The 23,215-nt window shown below is 45.1% G+C and overlaps 1 protein-coding gene across 2 annotated transcripts in view; it reads right to left on the bottom strand.

The window, feature by feature from the left end:
- csmd1a (CUB and Sushi multiple domains 1a) overlaps nucleotides 1-23,215 on the bottom strand; it is a 349,431-nt gene that overhangs the window by 174,221 nt on the left and 151,995 nt on the right. For both annotated transcript variants that reach the window (XM_090209282.1, XM_090209283.1), the window contains exon 3: nucleotides 19,728-19,840. In XM_090209282.1, coding sequence (XP_090065408.1) covers nucleotides 19,728-19,840 — 113 coding nt within the window. The remainder of the gene's footprint in view (nucleotides 1-19,727; nucleotides 19,841-23,215) is intronic.

The raw sequence follows: 23,215 nt of genomic DNA on the forward strand, positions 1-23,215 counted from the left end.
GAGACAAATGGGCCCTCCTTATGGTCTTAATCTGACACAGAGACAAAGGGGCCCTGGTTAGAGTCTTAATCTGACACAGAGAGAAAGGGGCCCTCCTTAGAGTCTTAATCTGACACAGAGACAAAGGGGCCCTCCTTATAGTCTTTATCTGACACAGAGACAAAGGGGCCCTCCTTATAGTCTTAATCTGACACAGAGACAAAGGGGCCCTCCTTGGCGTCTTAATCTGACACAGAGACAAAGGGGCCCTCCTTAGAGTCTTAATCTGACACAGAGACAAAGGGGCCCACCTTAGAGTCTTACTCTGACACAGAGACAAAGGGGCCCTCCTTAGAGTCTTAATCTGACACAGAGACAAAGGGGCCCTGGTTAGAGTCTTAATCTGACACATAGACAAAGGGTCCCTGGTTAGAGTCTTAATCTGACACAGAGACAAAGGGGCCCTCCTTATGGTCTTACTCTGACACAGAGACAAAGGGGCCCTCCTTAGAGTCTTACTCTGACACAGAGACAAATGGGCCCTCCTTATGGTCTTAATCTGACACAGAGACAAAGGGGCCCTCCTCAGAGTCTTACTCTGACACAGAGACAAAGGGGCCCTCCTTAGAGTCTTACTCTGACACAGAGACAAAGGGGCCCTCCTTAGAGTCTTACTCTGACACAGAGAAAAAGAGGCCCTCCTTACAGTCTTAATCTGACACAGAGACAAAGGGGCCATCCTTAGAGTCTTACTCTGACACAGAGACAAAGGGGCCCTCCTTAGAGTCTTACTCTGACACAGAGACAAAGGGGCCCTCCTTAGAGTCTTACTCTGACACAGAGACAAAGGGGCCCTCCTTACAGTCTTAATCTGACACAGAGACAAAGGGGCCCTCCTTAGAGTCTTACTCTGACACAGAGACAAAGGGGCCCTCCTTAGAGTCTTACTCTGACACAGAGACAAATGGGCCCTCCTTAGAGTCTTACTCTGACACAGAGACAAAGGGGCCCTTCTTAGAGTCTTACTCTGACACAGAGAAAAAGGGGCCCTCCTTACAGTCTTAATCTGACACAGAGACAAAGGGGCCATCCTTAGAGTCTTACTCTGACACAGAGACAAAGGGGCCCTCCTTAGAGTCTTACTCTGACACAGAGACAAAGGGGCCCTCCTTAGAGTCTTACTCTGACACAGAGACAAAGGGGCCCTCCTTACAGTCTTAATCTGACACAGAGACAAAGGGGCCCTCCTTAGAGTCTTACTCTGACACAGAGACAAAGGGGCCCTCCTTAGAGTCTTACTCTGACACAGAGACAAATGGGCCCTCCTTATGGTCTTAATCTGACACAGAGACAAAGGGGCCCTGGTTAGAGTCTTAATCTGACACAGAGAGGAAGGGGCCCTCCTTAGAGTCTTAATCTGACACAGAGACAAAGGGGCCCTGGTTAGAGTCTTAATCTGACACAGAGACAAAGGGGCCCTCCTTATAGTCTTAATCTGACACAGAGACAAAGGGGCCCTCCTTATAGTCTTTATCTGACACAGAGACAAAGGGGCCCTCCTTATAGTCTTAATCTGACACAGAGACAAAGGGGCCCTCCTTGGCGTCTTAATCTGACACAGAGACAAAGGGGCCCTCCTTAGAGTCTTAATCTGACACAGAGACAAAGGGGCCCACCTTAGAGTCTTACTCTGACACAGAGACAAAGGGGCCCTCCTTAGAGTCTTAATCTGACACAGAGACAAAGGGGCCCTGGTTAGAGTCTTAATCTGACACATAGACAAAGGGTCCCTGGTTAGAGTCTTAATCTGACACAGAGACAAAGGGGCCCTCCTTATGGTCTTACTCTGACACAGAGACAAAGGGGCCCTCCTTAGAGTCTTACTCTGACACAGAGACAAATGGGCCCTCCTTATGGTCTTAATCTGACACAGAGACAAAGGGGCCCTCCTCAGAGTCTTACTCTGACACAGAGACAAAGGGGCCCTCCTTAGAGTCTTACTCTGACACAGAGACAAAGGGGCCCTCCTTAGAGTCTTACTCTGACACAGAGACAAATGGGCCCTCCTTATGGTCTTAATCTGACACAGAGACAAAGGGGCCCTCCTTAAAGTCTTACTCTGACACAGAGACAAATGGGCCCTCCTTAGAGTCTTAATCTGACACAGAGACAAAGGGGCCCTGGTTAGAGTCTTAATCTGACACAGAGACAAAGGGGCCCTCCTTAGAGTCTTAATCTGACACAGAGACAAAGGGGCCCTGGTTAGAGTCTTAATCTGACACAGAGACAAAGGGGCCCTCCTTATAGTCTTAATCTGACACAGAGACAAAGGGGCCCTCCTTATAGTCTTAATCTGACACAGAGACAAAGGGGCCCTGGTTAGAGTCTTAATCTGACACAGAGACAAAGGGGCCCTCCTTATAGTCTTTATCTGACACAGAGACAAAGGGGCCCTCCTTATAGTCTTAATCTGACACAGAGACAAAGGGGCCCTCCTTGGCGTCTTAATCTGACACAGAGACAAAGGGGCCCTCCTTAGAGTCTTAATCTGACACAGAGACAAAGGGGCCCACCTTAGAGTCTTACTCTGACACAGAGACAAAGGGGCCCTGGTTAGAGTCTTAATCTGACACAGAGACAAAGGGTCCCTGGTTAGAGTCTTAATCTGACACAGAGACACAGAGACCCTCCTTAGAGTCTTAATCTGACACAGAGACATAGAGGCCCTCCTTAGAGTCTTAATCTGACACAGAGACAAAGGGTCCCTCCTTTGAGTCTTAATCTGACACAGAGACAAAGGGTCCCTGGTTAGAGTCTTAATCTGACACAGAGACAAAGGGGCTCTCCTTAGAGTCTTAATCTGACACAGAGACAAAGGGTCCCTATTTAGAGTCTTACTCTGACACCTTAAAGTTAACTATACGGCAAAGTGGTCGCAATCCATCTCAAGGACTACTTGAGTAGAAACGGAAAAGGGGGATTGTCTGGAACGTGACAAAGACAAACCGGTGGGAGCACCTTTTTCTAAGGTGTGACATGATGTAATCTGCCAGAAGTATGATAAATGAGTGACAGGAGAATGTATTAAATTGAAGGATTAAGCCATGTGAAAGATGACAAAGAAAGGAGAGACAACGACTATTTCAGTCACATGAATTGAAGGCAGAGCTGAAATGACACTGGTTTACATGGAAATACTACTATGGTGAGGAGAAAGTATCAGTTATCACTGTTCTGAAAATTGATTTATTAAAAAAACACATTTTAATCAAGATGATTCAACAACGACAACTACTTATTTGAGATTTGAAATATATTTTACATTTGTAATATTTCATCACCTTATCCTGAATCAAAGAAAATACCAAGAGACATTAGTCCCAAAGAAACAACGCCGCCCATTTTAAACCATCTAACCAACGAAGCTGATTTGCTGATTTGCATTCTTTGTTTTCAGGGTGTGGACGAATTGCACGTTGCTGGCTGTAAACAATGTGAAATTAGAGTGTTTGAAAACGACAGGCTCAGATGGCTCGGCTACCCATACACTTTAATGAACAAGCTTTGGCAGTGATCTTTGAAATGGGAATGGTACTAATGGATAATTGAACTGATACTTGGAGAAATCATTGATTTGAATATAAAGAAGCCTCCTTTGACACTTTTTTAACAACTGTTTTAAGAAGGAACCAGCAGCAACCACTATATGAGGAAGAGTGAGCGATCAGAGTATTGACCTTAAAAAATATTTATACCTCTCTGAGACCCGTTAGATGCACTTCATCACCTGCTTATTCAATTAAAGACAAAGATCAGCTCTGGAGTCCTGGGAAGTGGACATACACCAGGTCCATTTGAGTTAATATTTTGGTAACCACTTTAGCCTGCATGTATAATGCTCTATAACTGGTTCTAAGCATGTATGGTCAATCCAATACACAGTGCATTCGGAAAGTATTCAGACCGCTTGACGTTATGTTATTGCCGTATTCTAAAATTGACTAAATTGTTTTTTTCCCCTCATCAATCTACACACAATACCCCATAATGACAAAGCAAAAACAGGTTTTTAGAAATGTTTGCAAAAAAAAAAAAAAAAGTATTTACATAAATATTCAGACCCTTTGCTATGATACTGGAAATTGAGCTCAGGAGCATCCTGTTTCCATTGATCATCCTTGAGATGTTTCTACAACTTAACTGGATGTATGATCAATCCACTATGCATACCGTAGATACTCATTCATAGAGCTTGAGAGGATCTGCAGAGAAGAATGGGAGAAACTCTCAAATACAGGTATGCCAAGCGTGTAGCGTCATACCCAAGAAGACTCGCGACTGCTTCAACAAAGTACTGAGTAAAGGGTCCGAATACTTACATATATGTGATATTTAAGTTTTTTATTTCGAATATATTTGCAAAAATGTTTTTTTTTTTTTAACTGTTTTTGCTTTGTCATTATGGGATATTGTGCGTAGATTGATGAGGGAAAGAACATTTTAATCCATTTAAGAATAAAGCTGTAATGTAAAAAAAGTCAAGGGGTCTGAAAACTTTCCCAATGCACTGTAGAAAGACATTCATGTAGAATGGCTCACATGTAAAAGTCTACCCATGTCCTCATCTACACCAACACATTTATTCTATCACTCCTCTACAGTGCATGCTCAGACATTACCTAGGAAATAGGTTTGAGGGTTATTGTTACTGGCATGACAGAGAGAGGAAACAGGCAATGAAGTCAATCACTTCATATAGTAGAGGAGAACAACTCCAGCCATATTCATGCAATATCTGATCTAATGGAAGGATGCAGACTGACATTGTCACAGCAGAGTTGACCCTGTTGTCATGTATTCAGCGTGTCAGTGGTATAATCAATACATGCCAGTTATCTGCCTGTCACCACACCCACTATGCCCCCAAGGCTAAGCTACTTTATTATGCTCATAACTGACCTGATGGTGTGTCCAGAAACAGCCTCGGGCGTGATGTTTTCTTAATTTAACAATAGAAGATTCGAGTGAGTCTTTTTGACTCAATATGATTTAAATATTATAACTTCTCTGCCATTTTTAAAGTCCTGTGCCCCTCTGCCCTTGACTTTTCCTAAACAAGTATATTTAACACACGTATGTTGTGAGAATTTCGATCACAATCACTTTGTTGAAGCACCTTTGGCAGCCATTTGGGTTATAAGCAGCTTCAGGAGGACATTTTCTTTTTTTGTTCTTTTGTTTTCATCCTTGGTCATTTTTCTACCTTTTACCAGCAATATCAATTGGAACCTGGCTAATACTAGAAACCATTATTTATTGTACCACTCATCAACAAGATCCTGTGTGACAAAACTGGACGTTATTTTTGTCAGTAGCCTACAATAATTTTTTTTGAACTCCAAGACATTATACTGCATGGCGTGCCTTTTAAAGGAATGTGTTGGAACTGAACCTGTAAAGCGTCTAAAGGAAGTGAACATTGTTTGAAGCCACTACAAAAGTTGTATTTAATTACAGGGTAAATTGGAGGAGACCCTTAGCGGTCAATCAAACCAAACCCAAGGATGATAGGCAGTTGGTTTGAGGGAGGGAGCAGGGAGAGATGGTTTCAGCATAACCTGGGTTTCAAATACTTTTGCTGCAATCTGACATTGCAGACAGGGCTCAATCAAATGTTCAAAGTTATTTGAAAATAAAGATATTGTCACGTCTGCTCCCGCTCTTCCCCACTGGCACTTGAGGGCGCCTTGGTGCCCAGCATTACGCACTCCTACCACCATCATTACACACACCTGCTTTCCCCTGTCACGCACATCAGCGATTATTGGACTCACCTGGACTCAATCACCTCAGTCATTACCTCCCCTATATCTGTCTGTCCCCCGCTTCAGCATTGATTGTCATGTGTACTTGTATACCCGTGCAAGGACACTGTTCCTGTCTTGTTCCATGTCTGTTCTGAATAAATGTTTGACTCCCCATACCTGCTTCTCTACTTCAGCGTCGGCCCTTCCACATATACTGTTTGAACTCAGGTCTGCATGGTATTCTATGATAAAGTTTGAAATCTTAGGTCACTGGGACGCCTAAGCCTGCATAGGGGGAAATTAATACCAGTTTCCCTCTCCCACGGACGTGAATTAATAAGAGACAGCACTGTCATTAGTCAGGATGTTGAGGATTACACACTAACAGAACATTAGAACACTGATAGGAAAGGTCATTTTAACACTGGCATCACTGTGGCATCCTGAAGACTTTGGCGGCGGCATGAAGGAACAGGACATTAGAACACTGATAGGAAAGGTCATTTTAACACTGGCATCACTGTGGCATCCTGAAGACTTTGGCGGCGGCATGAAAGAACCTGATTAAAGCGGATGTGTTCATAAGCAGCGCCAAGCTAATTACGCTGCATTTTTTTTAAATGGTCTATTTTCTGCCACTTTTAGAAGACAGGCTTGCTGATGGGAGAGAAAGAGCAGAGAGAGTACTTTTTTGAAGCACCTTTGGCAGCGATTACAGCCTCGAGTCTTCTTGGGTAGGAAGCTACAAGCTTGGCACACCTGTATTTGGGGAGTTTCTCCCATTCTTATACCTTATATAGACAGGTGTGTGCCTTTCCGAATCATGTCCAACACATTTAATTTATCACAGGTGGACTCCAATCAAGTTGTAGAAACATCTCAAGGACGATCATTGGAAACAGGATGCACCTGAGCTCAATATCTCAAGTCTCATTGCAAAGGGTCTAAATACTTCTGAATTTGTGTTTTTAATTTTTGTTTTATAAATTTGCAAACATGTATAAAAACCTGTTTTTGCTTTGTCATCATGGGGTGAAAACAATTATTTAATCCATTTTAGAATCCGACTGTAATGTAACAAAAAGTGTGAAAAGGGAAACGGTCTGGATCCTATACGAATGCACTGTGACTATAAGTATTCACACCCCTGACTCAATACATGTTAGAATCCCCTTTGGCAGCGATTACAGCTCTAAGTCTTTCTGGGTATGTTTCTACGAGCTTTGCACACCTGGATTGAACAATATTAGTACATTATTGTTATTCAAGCTCTATCAAGTTGGTTGTTGATTATTTCTACATCTTCAAGTCTTGCCATAGATTTTCAAGACAATTTAAGTCAAAACTGTAACTAGGCTATTCAGGAACATTCAATGTTGTCTTGGTAAGCAACTCCAGTGTATATTTGGCCTTGTGTTTTAGGTTATTGTCCGGCTGAAAGGTGAAATTGTCTCCCAGAGTCTGTTAGAATGCAGACTGAACCAGGTTTTCCTCTAGGATTTTGCCTGTGCTTAACTCAAGTTTGTTTCTTTTTATCCCAAAAAATTCCCTAGTCCTGGCCGATGACCTGCATTCCCAAACATGATATAGCCAACACCTTGGCTTGAAAATATGAAGAGTGGTACTCAGTGACGTGTTGTGTTTGGATTTGCCCAAAACATAACACTTTGTATTCAGGACATAGTTTATTTCTATGTCACATTGTTTGCAGTTTTACTTTAGTGCCTAGAAGGAAGTATGCAGATACTGTACATGGTTCCTTCTTTTCACTCTATCAATTAGGTCAGTATTGAGGAGTAACTACAATGTTGTTGATCCAGCCTCAGTTTTCTCCTATCAGAGCTATTGGACTGTTTTAAAGACAGCATTGGCCTCCTGGTGAATTCACGAGTGAGTCCACACAACTTAATATGTGACTTGTTTCAGCACATTTTTAGCCCTGAACTTATTTTGGCTAGCCATAACAAAGAGGTTGAATTCTTATTTATTCAAGACATTTCAGCTTTTCATTTTTAAATCATTTGTAAAAAAAAATAAATAAAAGATGTCTAAAAACACAATTTCACTTTGCCATTATGGGGTATTGTGTGTAGGCCAGTGACATTACATCTCAATTTAATCCATTTTTACATTTAGGGTGTAGTACAATAAAATGTGGAAAAAGGCGTGTGAATACTCTCTGAAGGTACTGTAGACATTGTAGTTACATTCTGAATCATTGTGGAGTTATTCTGCCTTGCTATATGCAGTGATTGACTTCATTTCCTGTTTCCATTCTCATTCGTGTCCAAAGTTGATTTCCTGTGTGTTTAATGTCTGAGCACAAACTACACAAGAGAGATAGAATATGTAATGCTTTAAATGAGAAAACAAGCTTGACAGTTAGAAACTAAACACTTGATTCTGCAACTGGGATTCCTGGTAAATAACAAGATTGTCAACTGAGAATATGCAACTGTCTATAGTCCAACCAATGGGCTACAATTGATTGGACTTTAAGCATTATAACATCCAGCATGTAATGTGTAAAACCACATCAAGAGGTTAATTATAGGTGTTTTACACTGTGTTGTCATCAGACAGGGAAGTCACATTCATCCATAGAATGTAATGTAAACCCCACCTCAGAGGTTGGATAGGTTTCCATTAGGGATTCAGTCTCCAGTGTCACATCCACATGTTAAGGTCATGTTCTTCTAGCTAGCAGATTATTGACGGAAATACTGTAATGATTGGAATCCATGATATCATGAGACTTACATGATGATGTTGATGATGATGATGATAATGGTGATGATGATGAATGTGAGGATGATGATGAAGGTGCTGACACTGCTGATGTGGCTGCTGCTGATGAAGATGGTGATGATGGTGACGATGAATGTGAGGGTGATGATGAAGGTGCTGACTAATGCTGCTGCTGATGTTGATGATGATAATGATGGTGGTGATGATGATGATGATGATGATGATGATGATGATGGTAATGATGATGATAGTAATGATGGTGGTGGTGATGGTGATGAACGTGAGGATGATGATGAAGGTCTTGACACTGCTGCTGCTATTGCTGATGGTGATGATGTGATGAAGATGATGACAACTCTACTGATAAAGACAAGTATTATATTAATATTTATGATATCGAGGACAGAGCGTCCTAAATATGGCAACCGCCACAATCACTACCTTGCTTTCTAATTTCCGCACATCATCAGCAATGTTCTCATCTCAGCATACTCTAAAAGTGCCTTCGTCTGCCCACTAAATCATTTAAATCAAAGGCATCCGCAGACACTTAATTTGATGCTGAACACTAGACTAAAGTCCCTCATATAGACGGGTTGGCTGACAACGTCACTAAAATGACGCGTGTGCATCGCTGGGTCAGATATCTTGCAACAGTTACTTGTTTCAGGTCGCTTTATGTTGTTCTTGACACCATGTCTTGTCTGGTTTCATGACAACGCTAATATGGCAAACATTTCACTAGCTAGCTAACAACTTTAACGATGTATTTAAAAAATGTTTTTACCTTTATTTCACTAGGCAAGTCAGTTAAGAACAGATTCTTATTTTCAATGACGGCCTAGGAACAGTGGTTAACTGCCTGTTCAGGGGCAGAACGACAGATTTGTACCTTGTCAGCTCGGGGACTTGAACTTGCAACCTTCCGGTAACTAGTCCAATGCTCTAACCACTAGGCTACCCTGCTGCCCCATTTGAGAAACAACAAGTGCAAATTTATTTGTTTTCAATAAACATTGGAGACTAAATATAGTTGACATGATATCAACAAGCTTCTAAGCCAACTCCATCTGTTTTGCCCCCTAGTTAGGCACACTTCGGTCTTACTAACCAACCCGTCTATACAATAATTCATGAATGATGACCTTCTATTCAGGAAAGTAACTAATGCATATGAATGTACTCGTCCGACCTGGTTCGTATAGAATAAAGTCTATTATTTGTAAAAATGATATGGTTCTCAAGGTCTGTGGGGTTACAAGAGTGAGAGAAATGCTTTTCACAGCCGCAAATAAGACATTATAAACACAGTACGTACAATGAAGATTTAGGTTAAAAATAAGTTATTTATCAACACCATCCACTAATTACATAACTCTGTAATAATCACAACACTCCTTAAATCAAGACCTACACGAGACCTAACATTATCCAACACAATCCTGATTCCCTACTCACTGGCAGCGCCAACCGTCTACATAACTGCATACAAAGCATGCAGAGGCAGGTTGTAGAGACAGGCTATACAGACAGGCTGTACAGGCAGGGTGTACAGACAGGCTGTACAGACAGGCAGGCTATACAGGCAGGCTATACAGACAGGCTATACAGACAGGCTATACAGACAGGCTATACAGACAGGCTATACAGACAGACTGTAAAGACAGGCTATACAGTCAGGCTATACAGACAGGCTATACAGGAAGGTTATACAGACAGGCTGTAAAGACAGGCTATACAGGCAGGCTATACAGACACGCTATACAGTCAGGCTATACAGACAGGCTATACAGGAAGGTTATACAGACAGGCTGTAAAGACAGGCTATACAGGCAGGCTGTACAGGCAGACAATACAGGCAGGCTATACAGACAGGCTGTAAAGACAGGCTATACAGGCAGGCTATACAGGCAGGCTATAGATACAGACAGGCTATACAGGCAGGCTATACAGGCAGGCTATACAGACAGGCTGTAAAGACAGGCTGTACAACGCCGAATCTACAGGCATCAAATGCTCCAGTCGATCCCAGCAGGTTGTCTTCCCCTGTGTGTGTGTGTGTGTGTGTGTGTGAGTGTGTGCGTGTGCGTGTACATGTGCATGCATTATTCTGTATATGCCTGTGTGTCTGCACACACAGTATGTGTATGTGAGGAAGAGAAAGCAGTGTTTCCTGAAGCAGCTGGAGGAGCTGAACTGTGTGCCAGCGCCCCCCTCCCCTAGATGGGTGTAACTACAGGAGAGCTATACACAGGCAGGAAGGCCTAGGGGAGGACAAGAGGAGGTGGTTGAGGTGGAGGTGGAGGTAGTGGTGGTGGAGATGGTGGTGGTGAAGGTAGTGGTTGTGGAGGTGGTGGTGGTGGTGGTGGAGTTAGTGGTGGTGGAGGTGGTGGTGGTAGTGGTTGTGGAGATGGAGGTGGTGGAGGTGGTGGTGGTGAAGGTAGTGGTTGTGGAGATGGAGGTGGTGGAGGTGAAGGTAGTGGTTGTGGAGGTGGTGGTGGTGGAGTTAGTGGTGGTGGAGGTGATGGTGGTAGTGGTTGTGGAGGTGGAGGTAGTGGTGGTGGTGGAGGTGATGGTCAAGGTAGTGGTGGTGTAGGTGGTAGAAGTGGTGGAGGTTATGAGGTGGAGGTGGTAGAAGTGGTTAAGGTGGAGGTAGTGGTGGTGGTGGTGGAGATGGTGAAGGTAGTGGTTGTGGAGGTGGTGTTGGTGGAGTTAGTGGTGGTGGAGGTAGTGGTTGTGGAGGTGGTAGAAGTGGTGGAGGTTGTAGAAGTGGTGGAGGTTGTTGAGGTGGAGGTGGTAGAAGTGGTGGAGGTTGTGGTGGAGGTGGTAGAGGTGGAGGTGGTTGAGGTGGAGGTAGTGGTGGTGGTGGTGGTAGAAGTGGTGGAGGTTGTTGAGTTGGAGGTGGTGGTGGAAGTGGAGGTGGTAGAGGTGGAGGTAGTGGTGGTGGAGGCAGTGGTGGTGGAGGTGGTGGTGGAGGTGTGGGTGGTGGTGGACGTAATGGTGGTTGAGGTGGTAGAGGTGGTGGTGGAGGTGGTGGTGGACGTAGTGGTGGTTGAGGAGGTGGTGGTGGAGGTGGTGGACGTAGTGGTGGTTGAGGTGGTGGAGGACGTAGTGGTTGTTGAGGTGGAGGTAGTGGTAGTGGTGGAGAGCATGGGGCAGGGAGTTTACTTAGTTTGTGTGTGTCTATCTGTCTGTCTGTGTGTGTACGTGTGTGTGTGTGTGTGTGTGTGTGTGTGTGTGTGTGTGTGTGTGTGTGTGTGTGTGTGTGTGCGTGCGTGTGAGGAGGGTGCCAGGGAAGTGAATGCGTGGGCAGCATGAGGATTATACAATACACTTCATCAATACAGTCCTGGCAGCATAGGTGCTAGTTCGTTATGAGGAGAGAGAGAGAGAGAGAATAAGACCATCTGAACCCATGCCAAGTAGGCTGTGTAGCTATGCAGTTTTCAATGTCTACTTAGACATTAAATACCTTCTTACTGTCTTGTCTTAGTGGGTGGTGGTTACAATGAAAAACAAAGAAAATGTTGTCAGTTTTTCCCCCTTAGAGTTTATCGGTGTGCATGATTGAATCCATGCTGCATGCCTCTAAATGGATCAGAAGCTATTACAGTATTTTAACAGGAAAAGACAGTCACACATAGGATGTCTAAAGGAATAAACAAACCATTAAATAGCATGATGGTTAACAAGCCATATTATCATTAGACTGCCAGGGTCAGGGTCTAATTGGCCATGTCAAACCCCACATCAAGAAAGCTGTACAGTATGTAAACACAGCCTGTGTGTGTGTGTGTGTGTGGGGGGGGGGGGGGGGGGGGGGGGCTTTGAGCAGATCTAATTGTCATTATTATACAGTAGCACTCTAACTCTATAATGAAACCCTGGTACAGCTGTGGAAATGATAACATCCTTCCCATCTCTCAGAAGCCGTGGTGGCTTACACAATTTAAAAGGCAGTGAATCCATTACATTTTGGAGAGATAATTGAACGAGACCGACTGTCTTGCTTCTGTCCTGATATGCTTGATGCATATTTATATAACCCTGAAATTTCACTGGGTATCAAGGCCGTGTGTGGAGGCAGCAAATGGTGGACTGGCGGATGGACAGGCTGGCGGGTAGGTGGTGGATGAATAGGCCTGGGGGCCCAGAATGGTGGACTGGCGGATGGACAGGCTGGCGGGTAGGTGGTGGATGAATAGGCCTGGGGGCCCAGAATGGTGGACTGGCAGATGGACAGGCTGGCGGGTAGGTGGTGGATGAATAGGCCTGGGGGCCCAGAATGGTGGACTGGCGGATGGACAGGCTGGCGGGTAGGTGGTGGATGAATAGGCCTGGGGGCCCAGAATGGTGGACTGGCGGATGGACAGGCTGGCGGGTAGGTGGTGGATGAATAGGCCTGGGGGCCCAGAATGGTGGACTGGCGGATGGACAGGCTGGCGGGTAGGTGGTGGATGAATAGGCCTGGGGGCCCAGAATGGTGGACTGGCGGATGGACAGGCTGGCGGGTAGGTGGTGGATGAATAGGCCTGGGGGCCCAGAATGGTGGACTGGCGAATGGACAGGCTGGCGGGTAGGTGGTGGATGAATAGGCCTGGGGGCCCAGAATGGTGGACTGGCGGATGGACAGGCTGGCGGGTAGGTGCTGGATGAATAGGCCTGGGGGCCCAGAATGGTGGACTGGCGGATGGACAGGCTGGCGGGTAGGTGGTGGATGAATAGGCCTGGGGGCCCAGAATGGTGTACTGGCGGATGGACAGGCTGGCGGGTAGGTGGTGGATGAATAGGCCTGGGGGCCCAGAATGGTGGACTGGCGGATGGACAGGCTGGCGGGTAGGTGGTGGATGAATAGGCCTGGGGGCCCAGAATGGTGGACTGGCGGATGGACAGGCTGGCGGGTAGGTGGTGGATGAATAGGCCTGGGGGCCCAGAATGGTGGACTGGCGAATGGACAGGCTGGCGGGTAGGTGGTGGATGAATAGGCCTGGGGGCCCAGAATGGTGGACTGGCGGATGGACAGGCTGGCGGGTAGGTGCTGGATGAATAGGCCTGGGGGCCCAGAATGGTGGACTGGCGGATGGACAGGCTGGCGGGTAGGTGGTGGATGAATAGGCCTGGGGGCCCAGAATGGTGGACTGGCGGATGGACAGGCTGGCGGGTAGGTGTTGGATGAATAGGCCTGGGGGCCCAGAATGGTGGACTGGCGGATGGACAGGCTGGCGGGTAGGTGGTGGATGAATAGGCCTGGGGGCCCAGAATGGTGGACTGGCGGATGGACAGGCTGGCGGGTAGGTGGTGGATGAATAGGCCTGGGGGCCCAGAATGGTGGACTGGCGGATGGACAGGCTGGCGGGTAGGTGGTGGATGAATAGGCCTGGGGGTCCAGAATAAATACACAGAGCAAAAATATAAATACAATATGCACATTTTCAAAGGTTTTACTGAGTTACAGTTCATATAAGGAAATCATTCAATTTAGGCCCTAATCTATGGATTTCACATGACTGGGAAAAGAGTTATGCATCTGTTGGTCACCGCCTTAAAAAGGCGTGGATCAGAAAACCAGTCAGTATCTGGTGTGACCACTACTTGCCTCCTGCAGCACAACACATCTCCTTCTCATAGAGTTGATCATGGCTATTGATTATGGCTTGTGGAATGTTGTCCCCCACCTCTTCAGTGCTCGTGCGAAGTTACTGGATATTGGCGGGAACTGGAACACGCTGTTGTACACATCGATCGAAAACATCCCAAACACGCTCAATGGGTGACATGTTGAGTTTATTGAGTTTATTTTTTATTTTTTACAGGGACAGTGCACATTAATCAACGTTTCAGTAAAAGTGCCGGTTTTAGCCAGCCGGCTAATTTTCAACCGCAGTCCCTGTCTGGTGAGTATGCAGGCCATGGAAGAACTGAGACATTCTCAGCTTCCAGGAATTGTGTAGATATCCTTGTGACGTGGGGCAGTGCATTATCATGCTGAAACCAGATGTGATGGCGGCGGATGAATGGCACAACAATGGGCCTCAGGATCTTGTCACTGTATCTCTGTGCATTCAAATGGTCATTGATAAAATGCAATCGTGTTTGTTGTCCGTAGCTTATCCCTGCACATACCATTACCCCATCGCCACCATGGGGCACTCGGTTCACAACGTTGACATCAGCAAATCGCTCGTCCAATACGACACCAACTGCCATCTGGCCAGTACAGTTGAAACCGGGATTCATCCGGGAAGAGCAGTTCTCCAGTGTACCAGTGGCCATCGAAGGTGAGCATTTGATCACTGAAGTTGGATACGACACCAAACTGCTGTCAGGTCAAGACCCTGGTGAGGACGACGAGCAAGCGGAAGAGCTTCCCTGAGGAGGTTCCTGGCAGTTTGTGTAGAAATTATTTGGTTGTGCAAACACACAATTTCATCAGCTGTCCAGGTGGCTGGTCGCAGACAATCCCGCAGGTGAAGAAGCCGGATGTGGCGATCCTGAGTTGGCGTGGTTACTCGTGATTGTGAGGCCGGTTGGGCGTACTGCCAAATTCTCTAAAACGATATTGAAGGTGGCTTAAGGTAGATTTATTAACATTAAATTATCGGGTAACAGCTCTGGTGGACGTTCCTGCAGTCAGCATTCCAATTGCACACTCCCTTAAAACTTGAAACATGTGTGGCATTGTGTTGTGTGACAAAACTGCACATTTCAGAGTGGCTTTTATTGTCCCCAGCACAAGGTGTATCTGTGTAATGATCATGCTTTTTAATCAGCTTCTTGAAATGCCACACCTGTCAGGTGGATGGATTATCTTGGCAAAGGAGAAATGCAAACAAATGTATGCACACAATATTAAGAGGAATACACTTGTGTGCGTTTCTGTTCAGTTTAAATGGGGAAGTCAAGGCTGAGCAAAGAGATGTATTCAATCTACTAACACTAAACATGTGCTTGGAAAATAGAAACATCTCTATTTTTTGTATTTGAGCAATGTCTTTTCGAGGTGTGGATAACGCCATCTTGAATTGCCACAGTAAGGACTGAAACGTATGCGTCATTGGTAGGAGCAAAGACAGTACAGTACGGTAAGGTTTAGAAACTCTGTGGTAGGAGTGAGCAAATTGTAAGTGTTGGCATGGAAACTGAAAGTGCTACCACCAGGTGGTGTCTTGTCTCTATTGGACCTGAATGGGTTTTTCGCAACGTTGACAGCTCTGTCATTGAGATCAGGACAACAATATTAAGGTAAGGAACTGTATACAATTCATTTTTATGTTGGTAATTATAATATGTACATTTTAGAGTATTTTTTTCCGATTGATATGACGAGTCTGTGGAATTATTTGTTGATGACAAAGTGAGAAGACAATCATCCAAAACAAGGGAAGGTAGCTAGGTAGTTGATTTAGCTCTTGCCTTGTCTTTTTGATGTAAATGCTTTCATTGATAACTGTACAAAATAAAATGCTCATATTGACAATTTGAAGAGCATTTGTCATTAGGTATAGGCTAGACCAGAGATGGGGAACTTTGATGGAGGTGCAGTGATCATGAAGTGCTGCAGTGGCTTGTGGGTCTGCGTAGCCACACACGCAGTCAGAGTCCTAGACTGTTGAGGGTCTAAGTGACATCTGGTTTTCTCCCCTCTTGACAGAAAATGTTGCTATGTGGCGTAAAGAAAATATTGCAGTTTGAAAGGAAGTTTGCTGCAATTTTACAAATTTTTCCATAATAGGGTGGAGAGAAATGTTTGCAGTTTTTAATATGACATCTGAGTGAGAGTGACACAGGCTAATTGAGTGACTGTCAGTGATTGACATAACCACAGAAAATATTCTGAGGCAAAACCAAACGTATAAATCGCACCTGGTTTATTCTACTATTGAGACATTGAGTTCCTAAACAAAATCTGAATTTTTTTGCCAGTTCGTTTAGCTAGGTCTAGCCCAGGGATGGGCAACTGGAGGGTGGTAGAGGAGAAGGGGTGGTAGAGGTGAGGAGGGTGGTGGGTGGTAGAGGTGAGAAGGGTGGTGGGTGGTAGAGGTGAGGAGGGTGGAGGGTGGTAGAGGTGAGGAGGGTGGTGGGTGGTAGAGGTGAGGAGGGTGGTGGGTGGTAGAGGTGAGGAGGGTGGTGGGTGGTAGAGGTGAGGAGGGTGGAGGGTGGTAGAGGTGAGGAGGGTCGTGGGTGGTAGAGGTGAGGAGGGTGGAGGGTGGTAGAGGTGAGGAGGGTGGTAGAGGTGAGGAGGGTGGTGGGTGGTAGAGGTGAGGAGGGTGGAGGGTGGTAGAGGTGAGGAGGGTGGTTGATGAGAGGAGGGTGGTGAAGGAGAGGAGGGTGGTATATGAGGGTGGTAGAGGAAAAGAGGGTGGTTTATGAGAGGAGGGTGGTGACGGAGAGGAGGGTGGTAGATGGGGGTAGATGAGAGGAGGGTGGTAGAAGAGATAAGGGTGGTAGATGAGAGGAGGGTGGTAGAGATGAGAAGGATGGTAGAGGGTGGTAAGGGAGGGGAGGGTGGTAGAGATGAGAAGGATGGTAGAGGGTGGTAAGGGAGGGGAGGGTGGTAGAGATGAGAAGGATGGTAAGAGGGTGGTAAGGGAGGGGAGGGTGGTAGAGATGAGAAGGATGGTAGAGGGTGGTAAGGGAGGGGAGGGTGGTAGAGATGAGAAGGATGGTAGAGGATGGTAAGGGAGGGGAGGGTGGTAGAGATGAGAAGGATGGTAGAGGGTGGTAAGGGAGGGGAGGGTGGTAGAGATGAGAAGGATGGTAGAGGGTGGTAAGGGAGGGGAGGGTGGTAGAGATGAGAAGGATGGTAGAGGGTGGTAAGGGAGGGGAGGGTGGTAGAGATGAGAAGGATGGTAGAGGGTGGTAAGGGAGGGGAGGGTGGTAGAGATGAGAAGGATGGTAGAGGGTGGTAAGGGAGGGGAGGGTGGTAGAGATGAAAAGGATGGTAGAGGGTGGTAAGGGAGGGGAGGGTGGTAGAGATGAGAAGGATGGTAGAGGGTGGTAAGGGAGGGGAGGGTGGTAGAGATGAGAAGGATGGTAGAGGGTGGTAAGGGAGGGGAGGGTGGTAGAGATGAGAAGGATGGTAGAGGGTGGTAAGGGAGGGGAGGGTGGTAGAGATGAGAAGGATGGTAGAGGGTGGTAAGGGAGGGGAGGGTGGTAAGGGAGGGGAGGGTGGTAAGGGAGGGGAGGGTGGAAGAGATGAGAAGGATGGTAGAGGGTGGTAAGGGAGGGGAGGGTGGTAGAGATGAGAAGGATGGTAGAGGGTGGTAAGGGAGGGGAGGGTGGTATATGAGGGTGGTAAGGGAGGGGAGGGTGGTAGAGATGAGAAGGATGGTAGAGGGTGGTAAGGGAGGGGAGGGTGGTAAGGGAGGGGAGGGTGGTAGAGATGAGAAGGATGGTAGAGGGTGGTAAGGGAGGGGAGGGTGGTAAGGGAGGGGAGGGTGGTAGGTGTGTCAGAGTTTCTAACCATTTTTGTCTTTCTGTAGATCCTTGCATGTCCAGTATGTCTAGCTAGTCCACTATGTCTGTCTAGTCCAGGATGTCTGTCTAGTCCAGTATGTCTAGCTAGTCCACTATGTCTGTCTAGTCCGGTATGTCTAGCTAGTCCACTATGTCTAGCTAGTCCACTATGTCTGTCTAGTCCAGTATGTCTAGCTAGTCCACTATGTCTGTCTAGTCCACTATGTCTGTCTAGTCCACTATGTCTAGCTAGTCCACTATGTCTGTCTAGTCCAGGATGTCTGTCTAGTCCACTATGTCTAGCTAGTCCACTATGTCTGTCTAGTCCAGGATGTCTGTCTAGTCCACTATGTCTAGCTAGTCCACTATGTCTGTCTAGTCCAGTATGTCTAGCTAGTCCACTATGTCTGTCTAGTCCAGGATGTCTGTCTAGTCCACTATGTCTAGCTAGTCCACTATGTCTGTCTAGTCCAGGATGTCTGTATAGTCCACTATGTCTGTCTAGTCCAGGATGTCTGTATAGTCCACTATGTCTAGCTAGTCCACTATGTCTGTCTAGTCCAGGATGTCTGTATAGTCCACTATGTCTAGCTAGTCCACTATGTCTGTCTAGTCCAGGATGTCTGTCTAGTCCACTATGTCTAGCTAGTCCACTATGTCTGTCTAGTCCAGGATGTCTGTCTAGTCCACTATGTCTAGCTAGTCCACTATGTCTGTCTAGTCCAGGATGTCTGTCTAGTCCACTATGTCTAGCTAGTCCACTATGTCTGTCTAGTCCAGTATGTCTAGCTAGTCCACTATGTCTGTCTAGTCCAGGATGTCTGTCTAGTCCACTATGTCTAGCTAGTCCACTATGTCTGTCTAGTCCAGGATGTCTGTATAGTCCACTATGTCTAGCTAGTCCACTATGTCTGTCTAGTCCAGGATGTCTGTATAGTCCACTATGTCAAGCTAGTCCACTATGTCTGTCTAGTCCAGGATGTCTGTATAGTCCACTATGTCTAGCTAGTCCACTATGTCTGTCTAGTCCAGTATGTCTAGCTAGTCCAGGATGTCTGTCTAGTCCAGGATGTCTGTCTAGTCCACTATGTCTAGCTAGTCCACTATGTCTAGCTAGTCCACTATGTCTGTCTAGTCCACTATGTCTGTCTAGTCCAGTATGTCTGTCTAGTCCAGTAAGTCTGTATAGTCCATTATGTCTGTATAGTCCACTATGTCTGTCTAGTCCACTATGTCTGTCTAGTCCAGTAAGTCTGTCTAGTCCACTATGTCTGTATAGTCCAGTATGTCTGTATATTCCAGTATGTCTGTATATTCCAGTATGTCTGTATATTCCAGTATGTCTGTATATTCCAGTATGTCTGTATATTCCAGTATGTCTGTATAGTCCACTATGACTGTCTAGTCCATTATGTCTGTCTAGTCCAGTATTTCTGTCTAATCCAGAATGTCTGTATAGTCCAGTAGGACCATTACAGTGTGTGGTTTTGATAACTTTTGGTTTGATGTGGACTGATGAGGACCTTATAGAGAACAGCTGGTCTAACTGTGGGATCTCACACAGACAGTTTAACCCATACTTATAAAACACTCTGACAGATCAGAACAAAGTATCAGAACCACCAGCTGGATCAGAAGCCGTCCCATCCAACAGGAGTCTCTCTGCTGTTCATTTTCTGAGCGAATACAAGAGATAAACAGAAGAAACAATGAGAGGGAATAGGAGAAGAGACTTACCTTCATAGTATAATTTAAAGCCGTGAGCGCTCACAGCAAAGTCACTGGTAAGACGCAGGGAGAAGACGGACCCCGTGCTCGTGACTGGTGGAGGGATTGAGAATCCTGTTAACCTATAAGGAAAAGGAGACATCATGCAATACACCAATCAGAATTATCTGGAGACACTATTAACTAAATTGCACACAGACACCAGTGAGAACGACCAATAGGACACTATGAACCAATAACATACCCCAATCAGAATTATCTGAAGACGTACATAGACAACCAGTAGCAGCCTGGCAAGTCTAACCAACCAGTCAGCCCAATGTTGTCATTCAGCTAAAATTGCACAGTGGCATTACAGTGTGATCTCTGGAGCCAGGAGTAGAGCACAGAGTAGTTGTGAATGTATCAACGTCATGTGGAGGGAGAACATATCGATTCTACGGCCCCATTTCAAAGTAAAGATCGTTATAACATTTCAAATGTACATAAGCTCAGGCTTATTTATGGGCTACACTAGCTCTGCTTGGTAGGCTATTTACATTTCGTTGGCTGGAGTTTGTTTCAATAAAGTCATTTCAAAAAGCCATACTGTGAAGACAGGTGGGGAAAATATACACATCAATAGAGACCATACAGATGTACTGTAGGATCTTAATTTGAGCCAGTTTGCAGAAATAATCCTGCAGCAACAGAAAATGTGAATTATTATGTGGATAAAAAATGTACGGACATTTTTGTAGGAGTTGATACATGTTGCGTAAGGGCAAATCAAGTCTAAAATTTCAAAGTGGAAATGACAAACTTCAGAAGCCTTTTTAGAAGCCAAATAGACTACAAGTTTAAAATGTCCTACATTGCAGGAAAGTTCTCCTGCAACAGGGTGATCAAATTCCGATCCTACATCTGTATGCAGGCTACACCATGGGTTAAAACTAAGATATGATACATTCTAGATCAGCAAAGGAAGTAGATAGCTGAGAGCAATAGCAAAGACTAGTGGTGATACGCTCTCTCAATAGAGAGAAAACAACACTTTATATGCATTAGACATGAAATTGCATCGGAGGGTAAATCACTGAACCAGAAAAAAAGTAGTCCACATTTAGCACTTTCTGAGATTGCGTGTCAATAGGATCATTGAAAGTCAGGCACAATGTACAGTATGTACCATAAACCTCCAAACCCAGATATGGGTTGGCTTTTGCCCCGCAGGCCTCCAGAAGCCCACTGTTACCATTAGCAATGCAAAGACTTCTGCTTCTCCTTAAAGCTCCATTCAAATCCACATGAGTATGTGTCAGAAGGTGCCGTGTGGCTCTGCTTGATAAAGATGTGTGTTAGCCATGCCATGTAGAGCACACACAGTCTTAGTATGTGTGTACGAGCCATGTAGAGCACACACAGTCTTAGTATGTGTGTACGAGCCATGTAGAGCACACACAGTCTTAGTTTGTGTGTACGAGCCATGTGGAACACACACAGTCTTAGTATGTGCGTACAAGCCATGTAGAGCACACACAGTCTTAGTATGTGTGTACGAGCCATGTAGAGCACACACAGTCTTAGTATGTGTGTACGAGCCATGTAGAGCACACACAGTCTTAGTATGTGTGTACGAGCCATGTGGAGCACACACAGTCTTAGTATGTGTGACCCTGTCATGCACATACAATGAACTCCAAAAGGAGAACTCCAGAACATTGGATTGGAAATGGTACAATGACTATGAGGTTAAAGTGCAGACTGTCAGATTTAACTTGAGGGTATTTTCATCCATATCTGGTGAACCATTTTAGAAATTACAGCTCAAGTTAAAGCTGACTTGAACCACTTTAACCTCATCGTCATTGTACCATTTCCAATCCAAAGTGCTGGAGTACGGAGCCAAAACAAACAAACAATGTGTCACTGTCCCATTACAGTTGGATCTCACTGCATAAAAGTATGTACTCACTAAACTGTAACTTAAGCTGCATTGGATAAAAGCCTCTGTTAAGTGGCGTATCAAAGTAGGTGTCTCCGCAAAAAAAATGTGCTTAGTTCAAAAAGCCATTTTGATAAGGTACTAGAACTGGCACGATGCAAGTAGCAGTGAAAACCCACTGCCAACCGGTCTTCATGTTAATCTCACAGGGAGAAACTACCAGATCAATATAAAAACGTTCTGAATAATTAAACGCTGAATAATAACAGAGGAGTGTGTGTACTTCAAATTGCGTCATGCGTACAGAGATCCTATTGGCTATGCTAATAAAGTAGAATAGTGAGTGAAATATTTATAAAAGCTTTTGCATAACCGCCCCAGGAGATCACAGAGTATCCCTTTAATATGATTAACCTTTCAACTTGTCGTCGGCTTCAAAGAACTTGAGTGAGAAGAGAGTAAGTACCTTCTATTCTGCACATAGTGTCTTCAACAAACAATTCATCTCCCCCGCTCTCCCCTCTTTCTCCCTCCTATTTATATCTCTCTCTCTCCCCCCCCTCTCCCCTCTTTCTCCCTCCTATTTATCTCTCTCTCTCTCGCTCTCTCTCTACCACCATTGGCTCACAATAGGATAACTAGCCACAGATTTTTACAATGTAATGCATTTTAACATACATGTCACATGGGATGACGCTGGAGAGACGAAGCAGGTACGGGGAGTAAAACATTTAATAAAGAACGGACATGGACCGAGACAGGAACAGCTACAGGAAACAGGTAACACAAAGGAAAGTCAATGCAGAAGCGGGGACAGAGCAGGGAACTGACTAATATAGGGGAGGTAATAAACAGATGATAAGTGAGTCCAGGTGAGTCCAATAACGCTGATGCGCGTGACGAGGGAAGGCAGGTGTGCGTAATAGATGATAGGAGTGAGTGATGAAGGGCAGCCTGGCGCCCTCTAGCTCCAGAGGGGGAGTGACAATACAAACAGTGTCATTTGCCAATTTCTTTGATCATTTGATGGCCACAGGTTCATTACAAATATGTTTTTCACTTGTATTATCTGACAGTATAATCTCAGTAAGACTACCAAGCATAGAGCCAGTAACATACTGTAGAATCTCAATAAGACTACCAAGCATAGAGCCAGTAACATACTGTATAATCTCAATAAGACTACCAAGCATAGAGCCAGTAACATACTGTAAAATCTCAATAAGACTACCAAGCATAGACACAGTAATATACTGTAGAATCTCAATACGAATACCAAGCATAGACACAGTAACATACTGTAGAATCTCAGTAAGACTACCAAGCATAGAGCCAGTAACATACTGTAGAATCTCAATAAGACTACCAAGCATAGACACAGTAACATACTGTAGAATCTCAGTAAGACTACCAAGCATAGAGCCAGTAACATACTGTAGAATCTCAATAAGACTACCAAGCATAGACACAGTAACATACTGTAGAATCTCAATAAGACTACCAAGCATAGAGCCAGTAACATACTGTAGAATCTCAATAAGACTACCAAGCATAGAGCCAGTAACATACTGTA

Source organism: Oncorhynchus mykiss, chromosome 18 (genome assembly GCF_057628025.1).
Source record: "Oncorhynchus mykiss isolate SJ-2025 chromosome 18, ASM5762802v1, whole genome shotgun sequence".
NCBI lineage: Eukaryota > Metazoa > Chordata > Actinopteri > Salmoniformes > Salmonidae > Oncorhynchus > Oncorhynchus mykiss.